This window comes from Giraffa tippelskirchi, chromosome 12, assembly GCF_054371585.1.
Source record: "Giraffa tippelskirchi isolate mGirTip1 chromosome 12, T2T-mGirTip1v1.2.pri, whole genome shotgun sequence".
Classification (NCBI taxonomy): Eukaryota; Metazoa; Chordata; class Mammalia; order Artiodactyla; family Giraffidae; genus Giraffa; species Giraffa tippelskirchi.
In genome coordinates this window covers 39,363,362-39,388,762 of record NC_137286.1, presented here as the reverse complement: position 1 = coordinate 39,388,762, position 25,401 = coordinate 39,363,362, and the positions used below count along the sequence as shown (strand labels likewise).

The 25,401-nt window shown below is 43.5% G+C and overlaps 1 protein-coding gene across 2 annotated transcripts in view; it reads left to right on the top strand.

The window, feature by feature from the left end:
• Positions 1-19,864, top strand: part of LOC145528351 (uncharacterized) — a 59,095-nt gene extending 39,231 nt beyond the window's left edge. Inside the window, exons 2-4 of one of the 2 annotated variants that reach the window (XR_014070314.1) lie at positions 5,513-6,135; positions 10,006-10,108; positions 16,202-16,625. Coding sequence is in view for 1 of the 2 variants with exons in the window: in XM_081546648.1 (XP_081402774.1) it covers positions 5,785-6,135; positions 16,202-16,354 (504 nt within the window). In the remaining variant the exon portion in view is untranslated. Of the gene's footprint in view, positions 1-5,512; positions 6,136-10,005; positions 10,109-16,201 lie in introns of both variants that reach the window. The other variant, XM_081546648.1, reaches the window with a different exon arrangement.
• The last annotated feature ends 5,537 nt before the right edge of the window (positions 19,865-25,401 follow it).

Here is a 25,401-nt window from a genome sequence, read left to right as displayed (position 1 = left end):
CAATCTGTTGTTTTCCTCTATTTGTTTGCACTGATCGCTGAGGAAGGCTTTCTTATCTCTCCTTGCTATTCTTTGGAACTCTGCATTCAGATGAGAATATCTTTCCTTTTCTCCTTTGCTTTTCGCTTCTCTTCTCTTCCCAGCTATCTGTAAGGCCTCCTCAGACAGCCATTTTGCTTTTTTGCATTTCTTTTCCATGGGGATTTTCTTGATCTCTGTCTCCTGTATAATGTCACGAACCTCCGTCCATAGTTCATCAGGCACTCTGTCCATCAGGTCTAGTCCCTTAAATCTATTTGTCACTTCCACTGTATACTCATAAGGGATTTGATCTAGGTCATACCTGAATGGTCTAGTGGTTTTCCCTACTTTCTTCAATTTAAGTCTGAATTTGGCAATAAGCAGTTCATGATCTGAGCCACAGTCTGCTCCCGGTCTTGTTTTTGCTGACTGTATAGAGCTTCTCCATCTTTGGCTGCAAAGAATATAATCTGACAGATTGTGGTCCACTGGAGAAGGGCATGGCAAACCACTTCAGTATTCTTGCCTTGAGAACCCCATGAACAGTATGAAAAGGCAAAAGGATAGGACACTGAAAGATGAACTCCCCAGGTTAGTAGGTGCCCAATGTGCTAATGGAGATCAGTGGAGAAATAACTCCAGAAATAATGATGGGATGGAGCCAAAGCAAAAACGATACCCACCTGTGGATGTGACTGGTGATAGACGCAAAGTCCAATGTTGTAAAGAGCAATATTGCATAGGAACCTGGAATGTTAGGTCCATGAACAAGGCAAACTGGAAGTGGTCAAACAGGAGATGTCAAGAGTGAACGTTGACATTCTAGGAATGAGCGAACTAAGATGGACTGGAATGGGTGAATTTAACTCAGATGACCATTATATCTACTACTGTGGGCAAGAATCCCTTAGAAGAAATGGAGTAGCCATCATGGTCAACAAAAGAGTCCGAAATGCAGTACTTGGATGCAATCTCAAAAACGACAGAATGATCTCTGTTCGTTTCCAAGGCAAACCATTCAATATCACGGTAATCCAAGTCTATGCCCCGACCAGTAACGCCAAAGAAGCTGAAGTTGAACGGTTCTATGAAGACCTACAAGACCTTCTAGAACTAACACCCAAAAAAGATATCCTTTTCATTATAGGGGACTGGAATGCAAAAGTAGGAAGTCAAGAAACACCTGGTGTAACAGGCAAGTTTGGCCTTGGAGTACAGAATGAAGCAGGGCAAAGGCTAATAGAGTTTTGCCACGAGAATGCACTGGTAATAGCGAACACCCTATTCCAACAACACAAGAGAAGACTCTACACGTGGACATCACCAGATGGTCAACACCGAAATCAGATTGATTATATTCTTTGCAACCAAAGATGGAGAAGCTCTATACAGTCAGCAAAAACAAGACCAGGAGCAGACTGTGGCTCAGATCATGAACTGCTTATTGCCAAATTCCATGGACCAGCCCTGGTTAAAAGATAAAGGCATTTTCCTTAATAGATATTTGTTTTTTTCTTTCTGACTCACTTCACTCTGTGTGAGTGCTCAGTCATGTCTGACTCTGTGACTCTGGGTACTACAGCCAGCTAGGCTCTTCTGTCCATGGGATTATCCAGGCAAGAATACTGGAATGGGTTGCTATGCCTTCCTCCAGGGATCTTCCTGACCCAGGAATCGAACCACCATCTCTTATGTCTCCTGCACTGGGAGATGAGTTCTTTACCACTAGCACCACCTGGGAAGCCTGTATGACAGTCCTGTGCTCTGTGGTGACCTAAATGGGAAGGAAATCCAAAAAGAAGGAGTTTATGTATATGTGTAGCTGATTCACTTTGCTGTACAGCAGATACTAACAACACTGTGAAGCAACTACAATGAAAATTTTCAAAAAGTAAAGGTATTTTCATTACAATTGGGAAAAAGTCAGGGATACCCCAGTACCTCCATCATGTAACTGAAAGGTCAGGGCAGCCAGACAGAATACTGGAAAAGAAAAATAAATGGTCAACTATAAGTATTAGAATTTCAAAATGAGCTTTTAGGGCTTCCCTGGTGATCCAGTGGTAAAGAATCCGCCTGCTATCGCAGGAGACATGGGTTTGTTCCCTGATCCAGGAATATCCCACATGCTGTGGAGCAACTAAGCCCATGTTCTTCAATTATTGAGCCTGTGCTCTAGAGCCTGGAAGTCAAAACTGATGAGCCCACATGCCTCAACTAGTGAAGCCCATGCACCCTAGAGCCCGTGCTCCCCAACAAGCGAAGCCACTGTGGTGCAGTGAGAAGCCCATGCACTGCAACTAGAGAGTAGCCCCTACTCGTAACTAGAGAAAAGGCCTCGCAGTAAGACGCAGCACAGTCAAAAATAAATAAATAAAAAGACTGATACAAGATCAGAGGTTTTTTTTTTTTTTTTTTTTTAATGTACCAGCAACAGGTATATAAGAAAAAAATCTGTTCCCCATGGCTACAAAAACATGTCTTAGAATAAGCTTCCTGTGTCTACAGCTATGTAGAAGCCCACAGTGCTGTTGACATTTAAGGCTTGAATAAACGAGGAGACATATCTTGAGTGAAAAGACCTGACGTCTTATGTATAAAATGCCATCACTGTTGGGCAGTCTGAAGTAGGGCATGAGATGATTTTTCAGCAGACTGGCTGCAGTGACTTGGCCACTTGGCTTTCTTTGTTGAGGCGGGAGAAGGAAGGAGCCTCTTATTTTTTGAATGTGGACAGAGGTGGGCTGTTCTCGGCAGCATCTCTTTGTTTCAGGGGACAATGTGCATGCCACCTGGGGGGCAGGAAGTGTTCACTAGGAAGTTCGCTGGCCTGTGAGCTGCACCACTGCCCCAGTTGCCAGGAATGTAAACTCCCCATGAGAGGGACTGGACATGTCCCCTTGGAGTGGGCAGGTCTGGCCACCATCTGTAACCTTGATTCATTTTGTTTTTTACACAAATGCATTTATTTAATATAGATATGTATTTTCATAGATGAGTATAGTATTTTATAATCTGTGCATTTTACTTATTGTATTTTTCATGAAATGGTTGTAATATTTTTAATGACTGTAATACTCGTCAAGCTATTTTATCGTAATGTACAAATTGGGTGTTACTAGACATTAAATAATTTTGCTTCTCATTTTAAACAATGTAATGGTGAGATGGACATCCTTTTTAGACTATATCTTTGTGCATATACACAATTGTTTATCTAGTGTACATTCCTAGATTTGGAATTGCCAGACCAGAGGGCATACATCTTTTAAGGTTTTTAATTTCCATTTGCAAATTCCTTTCCAGAAAGGTTACGCTTTTTAAAAATTATAACCGTTTTCATTTTTCTCCTCTGTCGTCTTTTTATTGAACTGTAATTGCTTTACGATGTTAGGTTTCTGCTGTGTGGCAAAGTGAACATGGGAAGTCTGCTGTAAAGTGATGCTCTGTACTCTTGGTGTATCCTTGTGGTCACCTGTGTTCTAGGAAACACCAGACACCTTGCCTCTCCCTGGGAGCAGGTCTCTGAAATGTTCCCATCAGTTTCAGGTTTGGGGATGGGGTGACTGAGGAGGATGCTCAGACCCTGCAGGGTCCATCTCAGTGACAGTTTTACTGCTGTGGGGCCGTGTCTGGTGTGTGAGCTGCTCTGGGGAAGCACTGTGGATCTGCCAGCATCTGGCGATGCTGTAGAGACAAAACCACACGTGAGCCACTCACATTCCCTAGAGGATGGGAAGGGGGTTTTCACTGACCTCCCTTCCCCCAGCCACCCATCCCCCACTGTCTCCCCAAGGGGCTGAAAAAGAAATCCTGTGAGTCTCGAGCCTGCTGAGAATTGCCCAGGGACTCTATGGTTTGTGGGATGAAACGTAGGGTTCTGGGATGGTGGGGTTCAGGACCTCCCTGGTTTGGGCCCATGGGATCTTTGCAGTGCCCTGCAGTACCATGACCTGTACCCGTGAAGTGGCAGCCTCATCCCTTGCACCCTCCTGGGATCCCTCTTCTGGTGGCCCACAGTACCATCCTCCCTCTGGTGTCCCCTCATCCTGGGCCCCCGCCACACTGAGCCTGTGAGGCTAGGGCTCACATCCAGTGTCTGCGTGGCACTCAGCCTGGACGGTTCCTGGAAAATCCCGTCAGTGGTGTTGTTTGGAGCGAAGAGGAAGCAGAGGCTTGTATGTGCTGGGAGTCAGAGAGGAGCGGTAGGAGACTGGAGATGGGCTTTAGGGGCAGCAGATTAGACTTGGAAGGCCAGGACACCTCCTCCCTGGCTTCATCATGTTTTTGGAATGAAGGCTTCTCTTTTTCTTTTTGAGAGCAAATAACCTCATCTTACGACTGTTGCCTCGGTCACCTGGGCTCCTCCACCTAGGAACCATCTTCATGAAGTCATTAGTGAGATGGCCAGCAAGCACATGAAAAGATGCTCAGCATCACTGATCATGAGGGAAATGAAAATCAGAACTAGAGTAGGGTACCATCTCACACTGGCCAGAGAGCCCATTGTTAGACAGTCTACAAGTAATAAATGCTGGAGAGAGTGTGGTGAAAAGGGAACCTTCCTACACTGATGCTGGGAATGTCAAATGGTGCAGACACTATGGAGAACAGTATGGAGATTCCTTAAAATACTAAAAATAGAGCTATTATATGATCCAGCAACCCCACTCCTGGGCTTATATCCAAGAAAGACATATGCACCCTTATTGTTCAGTACAGCACTGTTTACAGTAGCCAAAATGTAGAAGCAACCTCAATGTCTATCCACAGATGAATGAAGAAAGATGATGTGGTATATTTATCCTATGGAATATTACTTAGCTATGAAAAATGAAAGAATGCCATTTGTACCGATATGGATGGACCTAGAGATGATCATGTTAAGTGAAGTAAATAAAGACAAATATCATATAATATCATCATATCTAAAAATGACATACATGAACTTATTTACAAAACAGAAACAGGTTCACAGACATAGAAAATAAACTATGGTTACCAAAGGGGAAAGAGTGGAGAGAGGAATAAATAGAGAGTTTGGAATTAACAGATAACACACTACTATATATAAACTAGACAATCAACAAAGACCTATGGTACAGGATGGGGAAATATATTCAATACCTTGTAATAATATATGATGGAAAAGGGTCTGAAAAAGAATATATATATATACATACACACACATAGATGTATATAACTGAATCACTCTACTGTGTACTAGAAACTAACACCGCATGGTTAGTTAACTGTATGCTGATTAAATAAAAGAGAAGTCATGAATGAGCATGGAGTTGGGGGGAAGCAGCAGGTGTCCTGGGGAGTTGCCAGGGTCCCCTTTTCCTCCTCCAGCCCTGGTGCCCTTATGTCTCTTTAGCAGGGCTTGCAATGATCCTGACACCAGAGTCAGCTGAGGTGGGGTGTCCTGTCATTTGGGCGTGCTCCTCAGGCTGGATTCTGACTCTCCTGTCATCCTTCCTCCTTGCAGTGGCTGCCTCCTAGTGACGATGGCCGTATAAGCCCCACCATGGCCCACTGGAAGCGTCAGAGAGCAGTGAGCAGCCTGCTGGACCACAGGGTGAGGCCGGGCCCAGAGCCTGAGAGCAAGGACATGGAGGAACTGGCCCTGGAGGAGTACGTGCCCACTGGACTGGAGCTGGTGGCCCTGCGGCCCGAGAGCCCATTGCCTGCCCAGAAGGGTGGCCCCGACGGGTACTTCAGCTCAAACTAGAGTAAACAACACCTCAGAGGAGGAGGACTATGATGAGGGGCTGCCCGAAGAGGAGGAGGGCGTCACCTATTACATCCGCTACTGCCCTGAGGACAACAGCTACCTGCAGGTCACAGACTGCGACAGGCAGGGCTACCTGGAGATGCCACCTGGAGATGGATGAGTGCCAGGAGGTGGCAGAGGAGTGGACGGAGCCAGGGCCCAGTGACTCCCTGGAGGTCTGCCCGCCTGCCGAGGCCAGCCGCAGCCCCAGCAGACACGAGGGCAAGCCCAAGTTGCTGAACCTCCCTTCTGAGGCCAAGCACCCTGCCGATGCCCAGGGGAGCTTCAAGACCAAGACCAGGACCCTGGAGGAGAGGCCCAAGTGGCCCCAAGAGGAGGTAAGATTCTGGCTGGCCCTGGAGAAGCAGAGGGAGGGGCTGAGAGCAAAGGTGTCTGTGCAGCCCGCAGGTCAGAACTCGAGACAGCTCTCCACGTGTTCAGTTATGCGTGGACTTCCTGGCCACTCCTGTTCACCCATTGGATGCTTGTAGTAAATGCTGAAGCAATCCTGTTGAGGCTGATTGGCAGCCAGGGCTCCCAGCAGACACCCAGCTGCCCAGCAGAGCTTGGGTCCTTTCCCTGCTTGCTCTGGATCTGCTCGGGTTGGGGTGGTCCTTGAGACTGTTGTCCCTCCCCAGGTGGTTTCAGTCGGTCACAGGGATCTGGTACTGCCGGCAAGTGCAGACAGCTGCAGCCAGTGGTTGGGGCAGCCCAGCAGCAAGGGGCAGCGACTGAATACATTTCACAGGGGCGGTTGAATCTGATGACACTTCTCTGAAAGCTTGGGGGCCTTAGTGTGATTGGCAGTTTGCTGTAAATAACCATTTTGCAAATAATTATTTGGAAGTTTGGCAGTCTTGGAGAAGAAATGCATGCTAATGAGGCCAGCAGATTTAAGCGTAAGTGTACTTTCTCTTAATTATAGCAAAGTAAGTGTGTATTATAATAAAACACTTTTGAAAAGCTATTTTTCAAAAAAAACCTTACATGTGTATAAAAAGAAAATATGATTATTATATGCATGTGAAGGAACTTCTATTTGACTAATTCTATGGACAAAAGAGAATGAACTGCTTTCATATTTTTTTTTATTGGGGTATAGTTGCTTTACAATGTTGTCTTTGAACAACAAAGTGAATCTGCTATACGTATACATATATCCCCCTCAATCTTGAACCTCCCATCCCGCCATCCCACCCCTCTAGGTCATCACAGAGCACGGAGCTGAGCTCCCTGTACTATACAGCACCTTCCCACTAGCTATCTGTTTTACACAGGGTAGCATATGTACCTCAATGCTACTCTCTCAGTTTGGCCCACCTTCCCTTTCCACTGTGTCCACATGTCTGTTCTCTACATCTGTGTCTCTGTTTCTGCCCTGCAAATAGGTTCATCTGTACCATTTTTCTAGGTTCCATACATATACATTAATATACAATATTTATTTTTCTCTTTCTGACTTCACTCTGTATGACAAACTGTAAGTCCATCCACATCTCTACAAATGACCCAATTTCATCACTTTTTATGGCTGAGTAATATTCCATTTCATATATGTGCTTTCATATTTTTTAAAGCCTTCATGAATATTATTTTTTCCCCAGAAGAGTTCATAAATTTGAGAAGTTTAGATCGTGAGAGCTTGTGTTTGGGCAGCAAGTCCTATTGACTCACTGTGAGATTTCTGGAAGTTCCCTTTGATGCCTTTTGGTTTTTTTTAAAGATTGTTAAGCATTAAGTTGACTTCACTTTCGGGGTGTTCCTGTGATTCAAGGCAGTTCTGTGTGCATTGGGGGCTTGGGCTGTAAAGAAACTGCTATTGCATTAGCGGGTGTGGGGGAACCCCCCTCCCTATGAGGGTGGTGGCTCCTGAGTTTCTGAACGTAATTTGCATTCCTTCAGTGCTCACTCTCCCACCAACACCACTCCCGATCTCCTGGCCTGGCTGCATCTGCAAGCCCTCCATGTGGCCCAAGAAAGTCGCCCTTGCCACATGCTAGGCTCTGGGGTGCAGAGATGAAAGCAACTTGAGCTTGCATGGAGAACCTCGTTCTAGAGGGAGAGACTCCCCGTCCAGCTGGGTGGGGCTGGGCGCTTAGTGGAGACCCTCACCCAGCCCATGAGTCCCAGGCAGGCTTCCTGGGGACAGGTTCCCTTGTGGGTGATAAGCAGGGAGGCCTGGGACTTTGAGGGGGGCTTTTGGGAATCCACCAATCAGGCGGGCTGAACATAGAGGTTGTGGGTGTCCTTAATGTGCAGTGGGGTCTGGGGGTTGTGATGGGACCAGGAGAACAGGTGGAAGTGAAGGACCTGGCTTGAAGATGGTGATGAGAGAGGGACAGAGCTGGGTCATCAGGGGACTGGGAGCCTCAAGGGGGCTGAGGGGCAGGACATCGGGAAGGCCCTGAGCATCTCAGGTGGATGGCCAGGGCAGAGGTTCCTGAGTGGGAGCACCAAGGGGTGACTGGGCAGCGTCTATAAGAACAGGTGCCAAGGAGGAGGGCACCTGCCATGTGTGGAGCTGGAATTGCACTGCTTTCACTTGAACAGCACAGATGTGTCAGTGGTGTGTGTCCAGGGCAGATTTCAGGGAACAGAGAGGTTGGTGAGGGACTGGGGCAGGGTGCTGCCCCCCCTGCATCTTCCATCCCTGAACACCGTCAGCATCCCCTACATGTTCCAGGAACTTGAGACACATCCCAGGGGATCCATTATTCACATGACATTCCCCAGGAAGTGCTGGGTTCCATAGGAGAATATATAGCAACAGCTTCTGTTCAGGGAGAAAGACCACATTGCCGAGCATGAGATTTGGAGATGGAACAGCATGGCGGAGGCAGTCATGGGGTTTGCACCCCAAAGCACTCAGATCATGGTCAGTGCTAATTGGTTACTAAGAAAGACACGGCCATGTGGTGATAGGAAGCTAACCAAGAATAGCTCCCAGACCTGCATTAGAGCATGCCACGGACAGTTTAGAAAGACTGAGAAGCGGGTATGGCACAGAAGGGCGCCCCATGAGATGGGAGTGGACTCCAGACCCTGCCAGGACCACTGTCAGCCTTCACAGGAGAAAAGCTGGTCTCTCCACCGGAGACCAAGCCCAGGCCCAGACTGCTGGAGTGAACAGATGCTTGGATTTGGGCTTGCCAGGTCCCTCCGGTTGGTTCTAGCAGCGAACAGATGGTCCTCTTCAGGAATGGTGACGGACCTGGCCGTGCGCTGTCCTTGGTGCTGATGCACCACGGAGTCTGCCCCTCTGCTGGCCACTTGCTCTGTGCTGGGTGCAGCAAGGCTGGATTGGTCAGAGAGCCTGAGCTAGACTTTGGATGAGGGGCTATGGCTCAGGACAGTGCTGGGGCACCAGGTCAGCTTGGGGGGATGTTGCTGTTGGGGGCATTGCCTATTTACCCTCCTTGGTCAGTTCTCCTCTCCATCAGCCTCAACACTTGTAGATGGCCTCAGATTCTTCCTCCGTTGCCTATTTTGACCTCTGGTGTAGCCCTTCCCTGCCCCTGCCCCTTCCCACTTAGACTTTGGGTCTCATGCTTCCCTTCAAAGCAGCCCTTGGTGCCAGCTGGGAGGCCCGTGTCCCTGACCTTGACTCCCGAAGCCTCTGGGTCTCTGACTGTGAATGGTTATGCTCTGTTGAAGACTCACCCACCCCAGTGTCTTCCTCAGAAGGGCTCAGACCCAGACCACCCCCACCAGAGCGAGGTCTCTGGTGCTTCTGGGGTTCTCTGGCCACTGCAGCTGCTTCTTCCTCTTGTGTGTGTCTGTCAGCTCAGTTGTGTCCAACTTTGCGACACCATGGACCCCATGGACTGTAGCTCCCCAGGCTCCTTTATCCATGGGATTCTCTAAGCAAGAATACTGGAGTGGGTTGCCATGCCCTCCTCCAGGGGATCTTCCCCACCCAAGGATTGAACTCTTGTCTCTTATATCTCTTGCTTTGGCAAGTGGGTTCTTTACCTCTAGCACCACCTGGGAAGGCCATTTATTAGAACAAATTTATTCAAATGAGTGTATTTTTCTCACAGGTAAGTTGTCTCTGCCCTGAACAGCGGTCCCTGCTCCTGGTGTTTTGTGTCCAGCCTGTGCTACCAGATAGTGTTCTACTCTCACAGCTCCACGAAGGACAGGTTTGGGGGTCCCTGCCGCATTAGCATGTTTCAGTTCACACATTTCACTTGCCTCTCCCCACACAGTGATGGCCAGTAAGAGTTCCAGTTGGTGGTGCCGAAAATGCTCACTGGAGTTACTTAATGAGAGATGTGTCCCAGCTGTCTGTGTTGGCTGTGAAAGTCAGAGGTAACCCTGGCTGGCATTTTATTTTGAGATACGCCTGGTTGCTGTGCTGTGGGGAGGGCACAAAGGGTTGAATAGCATCTTCCTCTAAGATGCCAGGACCCCACATCCACATGGGCCTCCGACCATGCTCATTTTGGACCCTGTGTCGCCTGCTGCCAAGCCCCCCACCCCTGCCGTGAGATGAAGACGTGAGCACCAGATGGGTTCTCCCAAGGAGAATCAGCAGAAGCCGCACCCTGCCTCTCTGGAAACAACCTTGGCTGTTTATCATGAGATGCAGCTGCATGGTGATGAGAAGTCCAAGGGATTTAGAGGAAATGTTGCTCCAGAGGAAAGGGTCCAGGCTGTGGAAGCTTTGGGGAGAAGCTGCCCTTCAACGTGGACCTGAGACCTTGTGTCGCCCGTGGTCACTGCGTGCTGTGGCCCCATGCTTAGGTGTTGGGGTGAGGGTAGGATGGTATGAGGCACTGACGTCCAGCCAGCCTGGGTTCCCCTGACCAAGCCCAAACTGCGTCCCCCAGAAGGGGGATCTCTTCTATTTCTCAGAGGCACCCAACACAAGGTGGGCAGCAGTCCTGGAGGGACTGTTTCTCCACTGTGTATCTGGCACCTTGATGAGAGTCTGTTACCCAATGTGATAGTCCTCTTCCTGCCAGAAAAATTAGGTTCTAGCCCAAGCGGTAACATTCATGGAAGGAGTGTTATCTTAGTTCTTTCAGCCTGCCAAACCAGAGTATCATAAACCAGGGGATTTAGAAACAGCATGCATTTATTTTTCTCAGGTCTGGAGGCTGTTAAGTCCAAGGTCAAGGTGCAAGCAGATTAGATGTCTGGTGAGAACCACTTTCCTTAACAGCCATCTTCCTTTTAAAAAAACAATATCTTAAAAATAATGCTATTTATTTATAAATAAATGTAAGTGTAAGTATAATGTATATGTATGTAACAAACACCCTCTTCCAACAACACAAGAGATGACTACACATTGATATCACTAGATGGTCAATCCCAAAATCAGATTGATTATATTCTTTGTAGCCAAAGATGGAGAAACTTGAAACAGGCAGCAAAAATAAGACTGGGAGCTGACTGTGGCTCAGATCATGAACTTCTTATTGCAAAATTCAGGCTTAAATTGAAGAATGTGGGGAAAACCACTGGGCCATTCAGGTATAACCAAAATCAAATCCCTTATGATTATACAATGGAAGTGACAAATAGATTCAAGGTATTAGATCTGATAGAGTGCTGGAAGAACTATGGACATAGGTCGTAACATTGTACAGGAGGCAGGGATCAGAACCATCCCAAAGAAAAAGAAATGCAAAAAGGCAAAATGGTTGTCTGAGGAGGCCTTACAAATAGCTGAGAAAAGAAGAGAAACAAAAGACAAAGGAAAAAAGGAAAGATATACCTATCTGAATTTAGAGTTCCAGAGAATAGCAAGGAGAGATAAGAAAGGCTTTTTAAGTGAACAATGCAAAGAAATAGAGGAAAACAATAGAATGGGAAAGACTAGAGATCTCGTCAAGAAAATTAGAGATACCAAGGGAGCATTTCATGCAAAGACAGGCACAATAAAGGACAGAAATGGTAGAAGATATTAAGGGGAAGTGGCAAGAATACATAGATGAATTATACAAAAAAGATCTTCATGACCCAGATAACCACAATGGTGAGATCACTCACCTAGATCCACACATCCTAGAGTGTGAAGTCAAGTGGGCCTTAGGGAGCATCACTATGAATAAAGTTAGTAGAGGTAATGGAATTCCAGCTGAGCCCTTTCAAATCCTAAAGATGATGCTGTTAAAGTGCTACACTCAATATGCTAGAAAATATGGAAAACTCAGCAGTGACCACAGGACTGGAAAAGGTCAGTTTTCATTCCAATTCCAAAGAAGGGCAATGCCAAAGAATGTTCAAACTATGACACAACTGTACTCATTTCACATACTAGCAAAGTAATGCTCAAAATCCTTCAAGCTAGGCTTCAACAGTATGTCAACTAAGAACTTCCAGATGTACAAACTGGATTCAGAAAAATCAGAGGAACCAGATATCAAATTGCCAACATTAGTTGAATCATAGAAAAAGCAAGAGAGTTCCAGAAAAAGCATCTACTTCTGCTCTATTGACTACACTAAAGCCTTTGACTGTGTGGATCACAGCAAGCTGGAAAATTCTTAAAGAAATGGGAACACCTTACTTGCCTCTTGAAAACCTGTATGCAGGTCAAGAAGCAACAGTTAGAACCAGACATGTAACAATGGACTGGTTCCAAATAGGAAAAGGAGTACGTCAAGGATGTATATTGTCACCCTGCTTATTTAACTTATATGCAGAGTACATCATGTGAAATGCCAGACTGGATGAAGCACAAGCTGGAATCAAGATTACCAGGAGAAATATCAATAACATCACATATGCAGATGACACCACCCTTCTGGCAGAAAATGAAGAGGAATTAAAGAGCCTCTTGATGAAGGTGAAACAGGAGAGTGAAAAAAGCCAGCTTAAAACTCAACATTCAAAAAACTAAGATCTTGGCATCCGGTCACATCACTTCATGGAAAATAGACAGGAAAACGACGGAAACAGTGAGAGACTTTATTTTCTTGGGCTCCCAAATCACTGCGGACGGTGACCACAGCCATGAAATTTCTAGCTCCTTGGAAGAAAAGTGGTGACAAACCTAGACAGCGTATCAAAAAGCAGAGACATCACTTTGCCTACAAAGGCTCATATAGTCAAAGTTATGGTTTTTCCAGTGGTCATGGATGGATGTGAGAGTTGGACCATAAAGAAGGTTGAGCCCTGAAGAATTGATGCTTTCAAATCATGGTCCTGGAGAAGACTCTTGAGAGTCCCTTGGACATCAAGGATATCAAACCAGTCAATCCTAAAGGAAATCAACCCTGAATATTCATTGGAAAGACTGATGCTGAAGCTGAAGCTCCAATACTTTGGCCACCTAATGCGAAGATTGAACTCATTGGAAAAGACCGTGATGCTGGGAAAGATTGAAGGCAGGAGGAGAAGGGGGCGATAGAGGACGAGTTGGTTGGACAGCATCACCGACTCAATAGACATGAGTTTGAGCAAACTCTAGGAGATGGTGAAGGACAGGGAAGTCTGGTGTGCTCCAGTCCATGGGGTGGCAAAGGATTGAACACTACTGAGTGAATGAACAACAACTGTTATGCAGAGCATACAAGTAAGCATATTGAAGATGGCCTTGAGATCAGGTACACATATGAACAACATGAAGGGATACACAAAGATTTGGTTTGGCCAGCTCAAGCTACCCCATAGTCATATACGGATGAGAGTGTTGGGCCATAAAGAAGGCTGAGCACTGAAGAGTTGATGTTTTAACCTGTGGTGCTGGAAAAGACTCTTGAGAGTCCCTTGGACTGCAGGAGATAAAACCAGTCAGTCCTAAAGGAAATCAACCCTGAATATTCATTGGAAGGACTGATGTTGAAGCTGAAGCTCCAATACTTTGACCACCTGATGTGAAGAACTGACTCATTGGAAAGGACCCTGGTGCTGGGAAAGATTGAAGGTAGGAGGAGAAGTGGGTGACAGAGGATGAGTTGGTTGGATGGCATCACTCACTCAAAGGACATGAGTTTGAGTAAACTCCGGGAGATAGTGAAGAACAGGGAAGCTGGCTGTGCTGCAGTCCATGGGGTCGCAAAGCATCGGACACAACTGAGTGACTGAACAACAACAAGCTCAAGCTGTATTTTTTCACCAGCAATTAGGAAAATGTTTGCTTTAAATACAGGTTTTTTTTTTCTTTTTTTATTGGAATGTAATTGCTTTACGGTGCTGTGTTAATCTCTGCTGTTCAACAGTGTGAATTAGTTGTATGTATACATATATCGCTTCCCTCTTGAGCCTCCCTCTCACCCTCCACACCCATCCCACCCCTCTAGGTCATCACAGAGCACGGAGCTGAGCTCCTTGTGTTATACAGCAGCTTCCCACTAGCTATTTATTTTACACATTGTAGTGTGTATATGTCAATACTACTTTCTGAATTCTTCCCACCCTCCCCTCCTCCACCTGTGTCCACAAACCCATTCTCTATGTCTGTGCCTCTGTTCCTGCCTTGCAGAGCTCTTAAGATATTCTTTGTATCACTAATGTTACTCAGTCTCGCTACTATGTGTATTGGTACTGATTTGTCTTTATTCTGCTTCATTCTCAAGTGCATTTTTACTTTGAGAACTCATATCTCTCTTTGATTATGTAAAATTATTAAGTATCTCTTCAAATATTTCTGTTATTCCATCTGGTCCCTTTTTCTTTAGCTCAAGTTTGTTAGAATATCTGAAGCTGTACACCATCTCTTAATTTCACTCTAGTATATTTTTTCTGTCTCTGCCAGTCCCTGCTGTGTACATGTGGCCTCAGATGCTAGTGGAGTGGTGTCCACAAACTCGCACCAAACTCTTGTTCAACAGGCAACACCAGGGAAGCATAGTTTATCACCTAACCATTGAGAAGAGCCCATTTTCCTTCTTATAACCCAAAGGTTTATTAGTACGGGAAGGATTAGGTCACCTTTTGTATTTCTATAAGATAATTATTTAGGATACTATGTAGTACGTTAAAAGTTGTTGACCTGTATATACTGACATGGAAAAATTGCTAAGACACCTTAAATAAAAAAGGAAACAAAAATAATGCGTATAGTGGACATCATGTGCACCTGTACATACACACAATGTATGTGTGTGTGTATATGTACATACACACACACACATGCATATATATGTATATATGGGGGTATATATATATATATATATATAGGCATGGCAACCTACTCCAGTACTCTTGCCTGGGGAATCCCATGGACTGAGGAGCCTGGAAGGCTATAGTCCACAGGGTTGAAAAGAGCTGGACATGACTGAAGTGACTTAGCATGCATGCATATATATGTAAACTTTAGTTAATATGATGCCTGTTAGTCAGACTGTAGTCAGATGGCTGACTGCAAAGTCAGCCATCACCAAAGAATTGATGCTTTCAAATTGTGGTGCTGGAGAAGACTCTGGAGAGTCCGTTGGACTGAAAAGAGATCGATACCAATCAATCTTAAAGGAAATCAACCCTGAATATTCATTGGAAGGACTCATGCTGAAGCTGAAGCTCCAGTACTTTGGCCACCTGATGCGGAGAGCCGACTCATTGGAAAAGACCCTGATGCTTGGAAAGATTGAGGGCAGGAGGAGAAGGGGGCGACTGAGGATGAGATGGTTGGATGGCATCACTGACTCAAAGGACATGAGTTTGAGCAAGTTCTGGGAGATAGTGAAGGACAGAGAAGTCTGGCGTGCTCCAGTTCATGGGGTTGCAAAAAGTTGGACACGACTGAGCAATTGAACAACAGCAACAAAATTCAGGTTTAGAGGACACACAGTCCTCCAGAAGACCACCCTCCCTCGATACCATCTGCAAATTTAGGGTTTTCCAAACCCATCCTCATGCTCAGTAACTCCCTAGAAATGCTCACAGCTCCCTAGTTGGGGAACTAGCATCCCACATGTTGCACTGCACAGCCAAAATAAAAGTAATAATCAGACAGTTGAGCAGAAGCGAGGTTTGGAGATTAGGGAAGCACTCATATTTGTTGAGTACCTTCTGTAAATTGTGCTAAGAACTTCTTATCTGTTATCTCATTTTGATCTCTTGGCCATTTATATGGCATGCCTCATTTCCTTCTTGTAAATGAGGAACCCAAGGCTCTTAGGAACAATGATTTGTGAAGAATCATCAGTAGTGCTGCCACAGGAACATGCTATGGAGTGGAACAGACACCATTTAGGTCCTAAGGAGAAATGTTTACTAATAGAGAAAATTCTTAAGCATTGTGGTTCCTCATGTAGGAAAATTTAGCAAGCCCTTATTTGGTCTCTAGAAGTATTAAGCTGATTTTTGTGATGGTTAAAGACTTGTTCTGCCCAAAAGCAGAGGAGTTAGACACATGAGTTTGCAAAGTTTCTTCTAAGTCTTATGATACTATAATTTGGTGTTTTTTTGTGATCTCAGATGTGTTCTTGTTTATTTCCTTTTCTCAAGGTGGATAATATAAATGAAGCTGTGATGGATTTGAAAGAAAAGAAGATTCATATTCTAAGTGAAGAGGCCAAAATAGGAGCACAGAGAAAACTAGTGATCTTTCTCCATCCCAGTGACTATGGTAGAGTCCTTGTGGAATTGGAGCAAGCATGATGAATAATGCACAAGAACCTGATCGCCCTGAAAAAACCTTATCACAGGGTGCTTTGACATTGAGTCCTTCACTGCTTCCATCACTTAGAAGTTAGAACTAAATTATGGAAGGAGATTTTTTAAATTACATGTATGTATATACATATATATACACACAAAATATTTGCTGATTACTTTGGATTCTTTTTTCCTGATTTAGAGAAAGCTTTGATTACTGAATACTTACTGAATATTATTAAATCATATCCATAGAAATAAATTACTCCTGTTCTGAAATGGGGTGGTTGAGTACAGTGTGTCTGCTGTGTGGAAGTGGGGGCAGGATGAAGGCATAGAGGACAGCTGACAGCCTCATGGCCACGTATCTGGGATGAAGGGCTTTCTAAGGATGTTACGGAGAGTTTCTTAGAGCAAACTGTTTAAGGATAAGGAGTCTTGACCTCAGAATTTCTCTTCTTCTGCAGCAGCACATGTTCACGATTTCCTTATGTTGGGGGCTACTGCTGGAGTATGAACAGGAAGTTTTGTGGCAAAGTTGGTGCCTAATCTAGTGGGTGCACAGATAAGTGATTTTTTTAAGTTGGTAGACATAGAAAACTGGAAATATCAAAGGAACATTTCATCCAAATATGGGCACAATAGAGGACAGAAATGGTAATGACCTAATAGAAGCAGAAGAGATCAAGAAGAGATAGAAATAATACACTGAAGAACTGTACAAAAAAGATCTCAATGACCTGGATAACCATGATGGGATGGTGTAGTCTCTCACTCAGAGCCAGACATCCTGGAGTGTGAAGTCAAGTGGGCCTTAGGAAGCACTGCTGCCAATAAAGCTAGTGGAAGGGATGGAATTCCAGCAGAGTTATCTAAAATCCTGAAAGATGATGCTATTAAAGTACTGCACTCAATATGTCAGGAAATTTGGAAAACCCAGCAGTGGCCACAGGACTGGAAAAGGTCAATCCTCATCCCAATCCCCAAAAAGGGCAGTATTAAGGAATGTTCAAACCCACTGGACAGTTGCAGTCACCTCCCATGCTAGTAAGGTTATGCTCAAAATCCTCTGCTATGCTTCAGCAGTATGTGAACTGAGAACTTCCAGACAATCAAGCTGGAATTAGGAAAGGCAGAGGAACAAGAGATCAAATTATCAACATTTGCTGGATCATAGAGAAAGCAAGGGAATTCCAGAAAAAATCACCTGTTTCATTGACTAAACTAAAGCCTTTGACTGTGTGCATCGTAACAAACTATGGAAAATTCCTAAAGAGATGGGAATACCAGACCACCTTACCTGTCTCCTGAGAAACCTGTATGCGGGTCAAGAAGCAACAGTTAGAACCCTGTAGGGAACAACTGATTGGTTCAGAATTGAGAAAGGAGTACACAGGGATGTCTGCTGTCACCCTGTTTATTTTAACCTATATGCTGAGCAAATAATGAACAATGCCCATCTGAATGAGTTACAAGCTGGAATCAAGATTGCCAGGAGAAATATCAACAGCCACAGATGTGCGGATGATACCATTGTAATGGCATAAAATGAAGAGGAATTAAAGAGCCTCTTTTTTTTGTTTGTTTTGTTTTTAAAGAGTCTCTTGATGAGGGTGAAGGAGGAAAGTGAAAAAGCCGGCTTAGAACTCAATATTAAAAAATACTAAGATCCATAATCTTAGTATTAGTGACTGCAGGCATGAAATTAAAAGACACTTGCTCCTTGGAAGAAAAGCTCTGATAAACTTAGACAGCATATTAAAAAGCAGAGACGTTACTTTGCCGACAAAGGTCCATATAGTCAAAGCTATGGTTTTTTCCAGTAGTCGTGCATGGATGTGAGAGTTGGGCCATAAGGAAGGCTGAGTGCTGAAAAATTGATGCTTTCAAACTGTGGTGCTGGAGAAGACTCTTGAGAGTCCCTTGGACTGCAAGATCAAATCCTAAAGGGAATCAACCCTGAATATTCATTGGAAGGAATGATTCTGAAACTGAAGCCACAATATTTTGGTCACCTGACGCGAAGTGCCAACTCATTGGAAAAGACACTGGTGCTGGGAAAAATTGAAGGCAAAAGGAGAAGGGGGCAACAGTGGAAGAGATGGTTAGATAGCAACACTGATTCAGTGGACATGAGTTTGAGCAAGTTCCGGGAGATGGTGAAGGATAGGGAAGCCTGGAGTGCTACATTCCATGGGGTCACAAAGAGTCAGATGTGACTGAGTGACTGTACAATAACAACAAAGATCATGGCATCTGGTCCCATCACTTCATGGCAAATAGAGAGGGAAAAGGTCAGAGCAGTGGCAGATTTCTTCTTCTTGGGCTCTAAAATCACTGTGGATTTTATGGATTTTATGGTGACTTCAGCCATAAAATTAGAAGACAATTGCTTCTTAGCAGGAAAGCTATAACAAACCTGGACTGTGTTAGAAAGCAAAGATACCACTTTGCCAACAAAGGTCTGTATAGTCAAAGTTATGGTCTTTCCAATAGTCATGTATGGATGTGAGAGCTGGCAGAGCACTGAAGCATTGATGCTTTCAAACTGTGGTGCTGGAGAAGACTCTTGAGAGTCCCCTGGACAGCAAGGAGATCAAACCAGTTAATCCTAAAGGAAATCAACCCTGAATATTCACTGAAAGGACTGTTGCTGAAGCTGAAGCTCCATTACTTTGGTCACCTGATGCGAAGAGCTGACTCATTGGAAAAGACCCTGATGCTGGGAAAAATTGAAGGCAAAAGGAGAAGGGGGCAACAGTGGAAGAGATGGTTAGATAGCATCACCGACTCAGTGGACATGAGTCTGAGCAAACTCTGGGGGATAGTGAAGGACAGGGATACCTGGCTATGGGGTTGCAAAGAGTTGAACACAGGTTAGCGACTGAACGACAAGGTGCTCATAAGGAAAACTTTTACGGTTGCTGTTGCTGGGAATGGCCACAAGGCTGCAGGATTTTCTAATGCCCAATTGTGGTTACCCTGGAAATGAAAGCTTTAAGAGAGTTTTCATTCAGGACTGTAATTTAATGTGGAATGTACCTGAGCAAACACCCAAAAGCTTGTGTGTTCTTCCCTAGCTTTCTTTTTTAAATTAATCTTTATTCCATATTGTAGTAACACTGATATACAATGTGCTGGGTGTGGCAGGTGAACTGAATGTGTTTTCAGTTTTACATATACATATATGTATATATATATATATATATATATATATATATATATACATGTATTTACATTTGCATTTTTTCCTGTGGAGTTCATTACAATGTGTTCATAGAAATCCTTTGTTATACCTATGTCTTTGATGATTACCTTTTATTTTTATTTTTTATTTTTTTTAATTTTTTTTTTGATGATTACCTTTTTTACATGGAATGATTATATTTGTTTACTCTATAACCTTTTATTTTATCCCTTTCCACTTGCTTTCTCCTTAATAATCAGAAGATTGTTTTCTAGGTTGTTAAGTTTTCATGTTTCTCAGTGAATAAATTGTTGTGTGTTTATCAATTCCAGCATAAATGATATCTAAAGATATGTACCTTTTTCTTGTTTTCTTCATGTTGTTTGATCATCTCTAGTTTTATCAGTGCTCCTGAAAATCACATTATTTCATTTTCTTCTGGTAGAGTCATGTTCCATTGTGTTCATGGGCCTCTTTTTCTTTATTCATTTATCTCCCCATAAACAATACGTTTATTTCCATTTCAGGGCGATTGCAAAGTGTTGTCCAGTGAATGTTTGGTTGCACGTGTGTTTCGAAATGTTATCTTCTCAAATATTCCTTGGAGTACTTCTGCAAAATCTTATATCTTTAAGTGTGTTAGTCACTCAGTCGTGTCTGACTCTTTGTGATCCTACCTATGGATTGTAGCCAGCCAGGCTCCTCTGTCCATGGAATTCTCCAGCCAGAATACTGGAGTAGATTGCCATTTCCTTCTTCAGGGGATCTTCCTGACCCAGGGACTGAACCCAGGTCTCCTGCATTTTAGGTAGATTCTTTACTGTCTGAGCAACCAGAGAAGCTCCCTTATTTCTTTGAGCAGTTCCATTTTCATCTCTATACTGTTTTTATCTTTCACATGCTATGAGCATCATAAATGGGTTCTCTATTCTGTGTGCATTTTCACCATTTCTTCTCTGCAAAATGTTCACGATGGCCTTTCACACTGGTGCAAAATGATCCCTCATTGTGCTCTTGATTCTCATAACTCTTATAAATCATGGTGATCAGCATCTTGGCTATTTTTTTAAAACAGCGTGATGAGAATTTATGATTGAAAGTATTTTTCTTGAGGGTCTGCCAATTTTTAACTTGTTTTATGGAATTCCCTTGAAAGTTTTTAAGTTCATGTATCATTTAGACCCCAGCACTGAGGTAACTCAGAGCAATATTTTTAGGTTGCTGTTTTGAAAAATGGGCACGAGGCAGAGGAATGCCTTCATGCCCAAGTCTTAAGTTGTAGTCTTAGAGCCAAGTTGTAAACTAGAGTGGAGTATGTGAGAAGAAGCCACCCAAAGCTTGTGTCTCTTTAATACTTTTGTTTCTCCTAGTAATACATATTTTTTAATTGGAGTAAAAATGACTTTCAAGATTGTGTTTGTTGTAGGTGTGCAAAATCTTGTTCAGTTATACTTACTTTTATATCTATTCATCTTTTTTTTTTTTAAACATGTAGGTTATTAGAGTGTGTTTAGTCCAACACCCTTTCTCAATAGGCCCATACTGATCATTTATTTTTTATGTATTTGTGGGTATGAGTTAATTCTTTCCTCCTAATTTTGCCTTATTCCCACCATTCCTCTTTGGTGAACATAACTTTGTTGCCTAAGACTATTTATTTCACATCAGTAAGTTCATAGTACTGAAGCGACTTAGCACGCATGCACGCAATGAGTACTCTTTCCTCCCTGTACATGATATCATATAATAACTCTCCATCTAACTGACTTTACCTAATGATATTACCTCTAGATTTATCTGTGTCCTTGCAGTTGACATTATCTCATTTTTTAAAGTCAAAGCCATATTTCTTTGCATGTATTCCTTTTTCTTTATCCGTTCATCTGTCCATGTATGTTTGCTTACTTCCATATCTGGGCTATTTTGCAGTCTGCTGTGGTGCATGCTTGTGTGCATGGGTTTTCCAAAATCTGATTTTCTCCACAAACACAATATGGTTCGTCTATCTCAACTATTAAAACACATCTAAGTATGTCCTCATAGCAACAGTTACCAATAAATATTCACCAGCACTATCTAAGGGTCTTTTTTCTTCACCCCACTCTCACGTTCTTAGATTTTTTGAGAGTGGTTTTTTGGACTTCTCTATGGCCATACATACATGTTCGTTTCCAAGGCAAACCATTCAATATCACGGTAATCCAAGTCTATGCCCCGACCAGCAACGCCGAAGAAGCTGAAGTTGTACGGTTCTATGAAGACCTACAAGACCTTCTAGAACTAACACCCCAAAAAGATGTCCTTTTCATTATAGGGGACTGGAATGCAAAAGTAGGAAGTCAAAAAACACCTGGTGTAACAGGCATGTTTGGCCTTGGAGTACAGAATGAAGCAGGGCAAAGGCTAATAGAGTTTTGCCACGAGAATGCACTGGTAATAGCGAACACCCTATTCCAACAACACAAGAGAAGACTCTACACGTGGACATCACCAGATGGTCAACACCGAAATCAGATTGATTATATTCTTTGCAGCCAAAGATGGAGAAGCTCTATACAGTCAGCAAAAACAAGACCAGGAGCAGACTGTGGCTCGGATCATGAACTGCTTATTGCCAAATTCAGACTTAAATTGAAGAAAGTAGGGAAAACCACTAGACCATTCCAGGTATGACCTAGATCAAATCCCTTATGAGTATACAGTGGAAGTGACAAATAGATTTAAGGGACTAGACCTGATAGACAGAATGCCTAATGAACTATGGACAGAGGTTCGTGACACTGTACAGGAGACAGGGATCAAGAAAATCCCCATGGAAAAGAAATGCAAAAAAGCAAAATGGCTGTCTGAGGACGCCTTACAGATAGCTGGGAAGAGAAGAGAAGGGAAAAGCAAAGGAGAAAAGGAAAGATATTCCCATCTAAATGCAGAGTTCCAAAGAATAGCAAAGAGAGATAAGAAAGACTTCCTCAGCGATCAATGCAAAGAAATAGAGGAAAAGAACAGAATGGGAAAGACTAGAGATCTCTTCAAGAAAATTAGAGATACCAAAGGAACATTTCATGCAAAGATAGGCTCGATAAAGGACAGAAATAGTATGGACCTAACAGAAGCAGAAGCTATTAAGAAGAGGTGGCAAGAACACACAGAAGAACTGTACAAAAAAGATCTTCATGACCCATATAATCATGATGGTGTGATCACTCACCTAGAGCCAGACATCCTGGAATGTGAAGTCAAGTGGGCCTTAGAAAGCATCACTACGAACAAAGCTAGTGGAGGTGATGGAATTCCAGTTGAGCTATTTCAAATCCTCAAAGGTGATGCTGTGAAAGTGCTCCACTCGATATGCCAGCAAATTTGGAAAACTCAGCAGTGGCCACAGGACTGGAAGAGGTCAGTTTTCGTTCCAATCCCAAAGAAAGGCAATGCCAAAGAATGCTCAAAGTACCGCACAATTGCACTCATCTCACATGCTAGTAAAGTAATGCTCAAAATTCTCCAAGCCAGGCTTCAGCAATACGTGAACCGTGAACTTCCAGATGTTCAAACTGGTTTTAGAAAAGGCAGAGGAACCAGAGATCAAATTGCCAACATCCGCTGGATCATCGAAAAAGCAAGAGAGTTCCAGAAAAACATCTATTTCTGCTTTATTGACTATGCCAAAGCCTTTGACTGTGTGGATCACAATAAACTGGAAAATTCTGAAAGAGATGGGAATACCAGACCATCTGACCTGTCTCTTAAGAAACCTGTATGCAGGTCAGGAAGCAACAGTTAGAACTGGACATGGAACAACAGACTGGTTCCAAATAGGCAAAGGAGTACGTCAAGGCTGTATGTTGTCACCCTGCTTATTTAACTTATATGCAGAGTACATCATGAGAAACGCTGGGCTGGAAGAAACACAAGCTGGAATCAAGATTGCCGGGAGAAATATCAATAACCTCAGATATGCGGATGACACCACCGTTATGGCAGAAAGTGAAGAAGAACTAAAGAGCCTCTTGATGAAAGTGAAAGAGGAGAGTGAAAAAGTTGGCTTAAAGCTCAATGTTCAGAAAACTAAGATCATGGCATCTGGTCCCATCACTTCATGGGAAATAGATGGGGAAACAGTGGAAACAGTGTCAGACTTTATTTTTTGGGCTCCAGAATAACTGCTGATGGTGATTGCAGCCATGAAATTAAAAGATGCTTACTCCTTGGAAGGAAGGTTATGGCCAACCTTGATAGCATATTTAAAAGCAGAGATATTACTTTGCCAACAAAAGTCCGTCTAGTCAAGGCTATGGTTTTTCCAGTGGTCATGTATGGATGTGAGAGTTGGACGGTGAAGAAAGCTGAGAGCTGCAGAATTGATGCTTTTGAACTGTGGTGTTGGAGAAGACTCTTGAGAGTCCCTTGGACTGCAAGGAGATCCAATCAATCCATCCTAAAAGAGATCAGTCCCGGGTGTTCATTGAAAGGTCTGATGTTGAAGCTGAAACTCCAATACTTTGGCCACCTCATGCGAAGGGTTGACTCATTGGAAAAGACCCTAATGCTGGGTAGGATTGGGGGCAGGAGGAGAAGGGGACAACAAAGGATGAGATGGTTGGATGGCATAACTGACTCGATGGACATGGGTTTGGGTAGACTCTGGGAGTTGGTGATGGAGAGAGAGGCCTGGCGTGCTGCAATTCATGGGGTCGCAAAGAGTCGGACACGACTGAGCGACTGAACTGAACTGATGGCCATACATCGTTGTCATTTTGATTGTCCTGTGTCTAATTATTCACCTAATTTGAGAACCTTTTCCTGCGCTTTCTTAAGAAAATCTTATAGATTGTATTTACCTCTTGATATTTTCTTCTGACACTTTGACCCTTTTTGCATCTTTTATTATTTAGCTCTGAAGTCTTGTTGACATCAAGTGTCATTTAGAGCCCAGCAATTTTGGTGTATATTAAGTACTCGGAAGTGAAACCTTTAAGGTTGCTGTTATGGGGAATTGCCAGACGACTGCAGGACATCCTCATGCCCAAAGGTGGTGACCCTGCCAATGAAAGTTTTAGACAGTTTTAATTTGGGTCTGTACAACATTCTGGGCTTCTCTGGTGGCTCAGACAGTAAAGAATTTGCTGGCAATGCAGGAGACCCAGGCTCAATCCTTGAGTCGGGAAGAGCCCCTGGAGAAGGGAATGGCAACCCACTCTAGTATTCCTGCCTGGAGAATCCTTTGGACAGAGGAGCCTGGCGGGCTACAGTCCATGGGGTCACAAAGAGACACGACTGAACGAATAACACTTCAGACAATATTCTGGAACGTACTTGAACCAACACCCAAAGCTTTATTTTAAGAACGTGGTTTGCCTACCAGTAGCATAGGCGCGTTCCATTTTCTCCAGCCTCTGTTACCCTTGTATGACATCTCAAAACTCAAAAACTGTTACTTGTTGATATGAATATCAATTTCATTTCAGTTTGAACAGAGAAGCAAAAAAATCAGGAGGCCTATTTGTTCAGGTTCTTTCAGGGAAAAAAATGAAACTATTAGAAGACAAAGGACATGAAGCTTATGGGCTGTTTGAGTCACTAGTGTTTGCAAATTTAATACTTTTTTTGTATTGAAAATACAAAAAAATTCTTACTTTTTTTTCAACTGTGACCTTTCATTCATGTAAGAATAAATAACATAATTAGAAGAAACTAGTTTGAAATGATGGCTTGTTTCTACCCAGAAAATCTGAATACAAAGGAACCAATGAGAACCTAAACGATCGGGGTGCCAAGCTTTTAAGAATATTTTAGGTTTGCAAATAATAACTAGTATGCTTGCAATTTCAACAATATATTTTTATTCTGATAAAGTATATACTTT